This window comes from Penaeus vannamei, chromosome 3 (genome assembly GCF_042767895.1).
Source record: "Penaeus vannamei isolate JL-2024 chromosome 3, ASM4276789v1, whole genome shotgun sequence".
Taxonomy (NCBI): domain Eukaryota; kingdom Metazoa; phylum Arthropoda; class Malacostraca; order Decapoda; family Penaeidae; genus Penaeus; species Penaeus vannamei.
In genome coordinates, this window is record NC_091551.1 from 14,263,164 (window position 1) to 14,269,719 (window position 6,556).

At 31.7% G+C, this 6,556-nt stretch overlaps 1 protein-coding gene across 1 annotated transcript; it reads left to right on the forward strand.

Annotated features, from left to right (window-relative positions):
• Positions 1-2,002: 2,002 nt before the first annotated feature.
• On the forward strand, positions 2,003-2,910 carry LOC138859587 (uncharacterized). The gene is made up of 2 exons (XM_070115263.1): positions 2,003-2,664; positions 2,697-2,910. Exons 1-2 carry the CDS (start codon positions 2,003-2,005, stop codon positions 2,908-2,910), a joined length of 876 nt encoding a protein of 291 aa, XP_069971364.1.
• The last annotated feature ends 3,646 nt before the right edge of the window (positions 2,911-6,556 follow it).

A 6,556-nucleotide genomic window follows, 5' to 3' on the forward strand; every position in this document is an offset into this window, starting at 1 on the left:
CAGCTAATCAACGTAGGAAGTTTTCGAGAGCAGGTAACATCAAGAATTTGCAGTGCTATTACCGCAGTGAACCAAACAAGAGAGGCTACATGCAGAGAATGGATAAGATCTGGAAAGACAGTGGATTCACACCGACTACAAACAGACTGACAATGCAGGCACGAGTGATAGTAAACAAAAAGTGGTTAACATCTGAGGAGCTTGACGAGATCAAAATGAGAGAAATGGAGACTAATGAAAGGGATGGAGAGGGAGACACTGCAGAGATGACGAGAATGGCGGAGGCAACTGAATTGGCTAGAATCGATAATGGACCAAGAAGTGAGCAACACCAACAGGGATCTGATAACATCAGGGATGTGACATTGCTAACAGAAGAGAAGAGGGATCTAGTTGAAAGAATAAAGACCCAAAGAGATGGGCTACAGATAATGAGAAAACAGTTACTTAACATCAGATATGTGGACAAACGGAAGATCACAGAGGAGTTGAAGAAGATAAACGAAGTCATAGAATCTATACCGATTGATAACATCACGAAACTGAATGAATCCAGAGATAGTCACACAGAAACTGGTTAAGAACAGGAAGGAATATGAAGAACCACCATGGAAGCGAAAGCTGAAAACAAGGGTGCAAGAGATCCAAAAAGAGATAAGCAGAGTAAAGGAAGCAGTGAACAGGGACTACAATGATAAATTACGAAATGCAGCGAAACTGAAGAGGTATGAGGACAGAGTGAAACATTACCAACAAAACCGGATGTTTGATAACAACCACGAGAAGGACATTTAGACAAGCAACCGAACATGATAGAGATGCACCATGGATTGAAAGAGTACAACAGAAGCTGGAAAGACCAAACAGACAACAAGACGTGAGAATAACAGAAGAGATGCTGAAGAAAGCGCTAGTGAAGTTACCAAACTGGAAAGCTCCAGGCCCAGAAGCTGTGCAAGGGTTTTGGATAAAAAACCTGACCAACCTTCACGGCAAGCTTGCCGAACATCTGAATGAATGCCTGGAGATAGCACATACACCTACATGGATGGCAACTGGGAGAACTGTACTGATACAAAAGGATAAATCAAAAGGAGGGATACCAGGAAACTTTAGACCGATCACCTGCGCACCTATTGTATGGAAGTTGTTGACATCCATGTTGTCTGTTGAGATATACAGGCAACTGGAAGACAATGATCTGACTGGAGAACAAAAGGGATGTAGAGCAGGATACAGAGGAACAAAAGACCATCTGATGCCTGATAAGGTGATACTGAAGGATTGTAAACAGCGGACTACCAAAAAGCGTATGACTTGGTGCCACATTCTTGGATATTGGAAACGCTGAGGATGGTGGGGGTGGCAGAAGGAATAAGGACTCTGCTGTGCAGAAGCATGATGAAGTGGACCACAAATTTAGAATGTGATGGACAACATCTGGCTATGGTGAATATCCAGAGAGGGATATTCCAAGGAGATTCGCTATCACCCTTACTATTCATCATCTGCCTGACACCATTGAGTGTAATGCTCAGAGAGGATAAGAAAGGGTACAATCTTACCAGAACACCATCTGGTAAGATTAACCACCTGTTATATGGACGATCTGAAACTATACAGGAAAAACAAAAGTGAATTGGAGTCTTTGATACATACTGAAAGAATATACACACAAGACATACGGATGAGATTCGGAATGCAAAAGTGTGCCACCATCGTGATGAAAAGAGGGAAGGAGGAAGATGATGGGATCTTGTTACATGAAGGCGAACAGATGGAAGATCTGGGTAATGGGGAGTACAAATACGTGGGTGTTTTGGTGGCGAGTGATATCAAGATGAAGGAAAAGACCAGGAAAGAATACAAGAGGATAATCAAACTACTACTGAAATCGAAACTCAATGGTGGCAATGTTATAAGAACAATTGACACATGGGCAGTTGCTGCGCTCAGATACTCTAGAGGGATCCTTGACTGGACATAGGAAGAATTACAGAATATGGACAGAAAGACACACAAATTAATGACCAACAGAACTCTACACCGGAGAGCAAATGTGGCTAGACAGTACTTGCAGAGAAATGAAGGTGGACGAGGATTGCAATCAGCAGAGGAAACCATCAGAACTGAGGAGCATGGATTGTCGGATTACATCAAAAACGATGAGAAAGGATATAACAGGCTGCTGAAGAGACTGACGAAAACAAGATCCAAAAGTGAATATCAAAACCGACAGAAAGAAACAAAGGAGAAGGATTGGAAGGAGAAAGCACTACATGGGCAGTATGCCAAGATAGCGGACAAGACAGACATAAAGAGGAACTGCAAGTGGATAAAGAATGGCTATATGAAGAAAGAAACAGAGGGACTCATCACCGCGGCGCAAGACCAGGCATTACCAACACGATGGAGGAAAGTCAAAATAGAAAAGCAGTCTGGAACATCTCTCTGCAGAGTGTATAACGAGAGAGACGAGACCACGTTCCACATTCTCAGTAAATGTTCCAAGATTGCTCAAACTGAGTATAAGAGGAGGCACGATAAATTGGCACAGTTGGTCCACTGGAACCTTTGCAAAAGATGCAGACTCCAACATGAAAGGAATTGGTACGATCACACGGCAGAGAAGGGGCTAGAGAATGAGAATGTTAAAATTTTTCAGTACAAACAAATCACGTAATACAAGCCCGCAGACCAGACATCATTGTGAAGGACAAAGGAAATGAACCATACTTGGATAATAGACATAGCAATGCCAGGGGATGCAAGAATAGAAGAAAAGGAGAAGAATATAGAAAAATATCAGAACATTGCAGGGATATAAGTCGGCTGTGGATGACATCAACAAATGTAGTAGCTGTTATTGTTGGAGCCCTGGGGACAGTAGTACGACTGGAAGAGTTTTAGAAAATGCTAGAGGTGGACGAGAAAGAAGTGGACAGAGTTCTGTTCTCTGCATTACTAGGATCGGCTAGAATATTAAGGAAGGTGCTGGATATCCCAGTTTAAAGGCTTTAACAAGCTACCACACGCACAAAACCAGCTGAAAAGCTTTAAAAATGAATAATGACATCAATAACAATAATAATATGGTAATGATAACAGTAATAATGATAATGATGATGATAATATTAATAATTATTATTATAATTATGACAAAAACAACGATGATAACGATAATGATGAAGATAGTGATAATATTAATGATAATACTAATAGTAATAGTTATGCTGATAATAATAATATTAATAGTAATGATACTGAAAATAATAATGACACTGATAATAGTAATGATACTGAAAATAATAATGACAATGATAATAATGATAAAAATAATACCAGCAATAATATTGATAATAGTAATGATAATGAAAACAATGATAATGATATTAATTATAATAATGACTATAATAATAATAATAATGACAATATAATAGTAATAATAATAATGACAATATAATAATGATAATAATAATAATAACAATGATGAAAATAGTAACAAAAATAACAATAATGATAATATTAGTAATAACTAAAATAATGATTATAATGATAATAATAATAATAATAATAAAGATAAAAATCATAATAATAATCATTGATAATTATAATGATAACAATAATAATAATCATTAATAATAATAATGATAGCAATAATAATATTCATAGCAATAATTATTGTAGAAATTATAATGATAATATTGAGAATAATGATAATGATAAAACAAATAATAATGATGATAACAGTAGTAATAATAATAATAGTAACAATATAATAATGATAATAATTATATTGATAATAAAAATAATGATAATAGTAATAATGATAACAATGACAATATAGATAATAATAACATTAATAATTGCAGTAGTACAAGGAATGATAAATATGATAATCATTGAGAAAAAAGCGAATATAATTATGATACTGATCATCAGAATAATAATACAGACAAATAAATTTAAAACGATAATCAAAATGACAGTAATAAGGATGATAATTATACTAATAAAGATAATAATAATAGCAATGACAATGATATTAATATCAATAAGAGTAATAATAATAACTATTAATAATGATGATAACAATACTAATGATACTAATGATGACAATGAAGAAATTATAATAATAACAACTATAAAGATAATAGTAACAATAACAATAAAATAACAGTGATAATAATAATAACAATAGAAGTAGTAATAGTAATGAGAAGGATAATGATATTGGCAAAATGAAAATTATAATAACAGTAGCAAAAGTAATAAAAGCAATGATGATAAAAATAATAACAAAAATAAAATAAGAAAGATGATAATAATAATATTAGAAATAGAAGTAGTAATAGTAATAATGATAAAAAATAGTAAAAATTATGATAATAATAACAGTACCAATATTAATAGAAATAATGATACTGATAAGGACAAATACAAAAAATAATGATAATAATAATGAAAATAACAACAATAATAATATCAATAATAACAATAATAATAATAATGATAACAGTTAATGGTAATAATAATAATGATAGTAATAATAATAATAATAGTAATAATAATAATAATAGAAATAGAAATTATAATAATAATAGTACTACTACTAATAATAATAATGATAATGATGATAATAATAATAATGATAATGATAATGGTAATGATAATCATTATCTTTATCATTATCATTATCATCATCATTATCATCATCATCATCATAATAATAATAATAATAATAATAATAACCATAATAAGCATAATAAAATAAATTATAAAAAACAAAGGTAAATATATTAATAATTATTATATAAAAAACAAAGATAAACATACTAATAATAACGCTAATCATAATAATAATAATGATAATAATAATAATAATAAAAAAATGATGATGAAAATAAGAATAATGCTTTTAATGACAAAAATAATGAAAATAATAGTAGTGATTATGATAATAATATTGATAATAATAACAAAATAAGCTATAATAATAATGATAAAAATGACAGTAAGTGCAAGAATGTTGATGATAATGAAGATATTGATAATAATGATTATGATACTGACAATGATAAACGTAATTACAATGATATAAACAAAAAGTATGATCATTGCAGTTTCACGATAAAACAGTATTAACCAAAGTGAATTTTTTCCTTAAAATCGGCTAGTTGACAGACGATTTTGAGGGATTTTATTTTCGTTGTGGTAATTACAAAAAAAAATACAGTCTAATAGGAGGGGAATATAGAAATACATAAATAAATTACCGAAACTAGCAAAACACATCATTCGTTACAAACCGAAGAATCTACCACAACTCTGTGCAAACGTTGATAAGACGAGAATGGAGGAGGGAACGTGGAACTTACTATGGCGTGCCCCTTCGAGGATGTCGTAAGGATCTGAGTTCATCTGATAGAAAGTTGAGGGATGGTCTTATGGGGAGGATCATGATAACAAAATTTGCTGTAGACAGAGCTTTGACGTTATAGCGTGGGTAGGATAAGGGTTGGTAATAAAATGTTCGTCTTTCTCTAGAGTTGATTTAGGTTTACAGATAAAAAAGGGAGAGAGAGAGAGAGGGATAAGGAGGGAGAGAGAGAGGGGGGGGAGAGGGAGATTGAAAGGAAGGGAGAGAGAAAGAGAGACGGAGGTGGAGCATAATGAACCAAAAAGCTATGGATATGAAACCTTATTCACATTTTCGTTAGTTCACCTCAGAGCGAACCAAACGGAAAGAGAAAGAGAATGTAGATTCATATTAGACTTCAAGAATGAAATTAAAGGCGCAAAGAAGCACATAAACAAAAAACAATATGACGAAAAGAAAAATGAAATAGGGAGTCTTAATGAGGAGATGAAAGGTACCTCAGTCTACAATAGCTTCAAAATGAGGTTACAGTCCACGTCGGCCATAAAGATACCTGGCGTTAAAACAGAGCACTAAAAGGCATGCAGTTGGGCCACACATTCTCTATATTTAGAAATTATATTATTGTTATCGTTATTTTCCTAATAATTATCATTACTAAATTTTTTTATTATTATTTTTTCTCAGTTGTTCTATTATTTTTATATTGTTGTCATTGTTATCATTGTTATTATGATTATTGTTATCAATGTTATTGTTATTACTACTAATATTATCAATATTACTGTTATTACTGTTATTATTATTATTATCAATATTATTATTACTACTATTGTTATCAATTTTATTGTTATTACTATAATTATCATTATCATCATCGTTGTCATTATCATAATCATTACAATTATCATAATCATTATCATAATCATAATCATTATCATTATCAAAATCAAAATTATCATCTTTATTATCATAATTATGATCTTTAACATTATTATGATCATTGTCAGCAATATTCCTATAATAATTATCATTATCGTTATCATTATTATTATCATTGTTATCATTATCATTATTAATATAATTACCAGTTATCATTAGCATAATCAGCATCACCATCATCATAGTCTCATTGATAATGGTATCTATATTTATATCATTATGTTACCATATTGT

Bases quoted from the DNA above. Each gene is read 5' to 3' on its own strand.
- LOC138859587 (XM_070115263.1), top strand. From the start codon at position 2,003: ATGGACAGAAAGACACACAAATTAATGACCAACAGAACTCTACACCGG. The intron at 2,665-2,696 runs GTACAAACAAAT...ACAAGCCCGCAG, and splicing joins GAGAATGTTAAAATTTTTCA to ACCAGACATCATTGTGAAGG.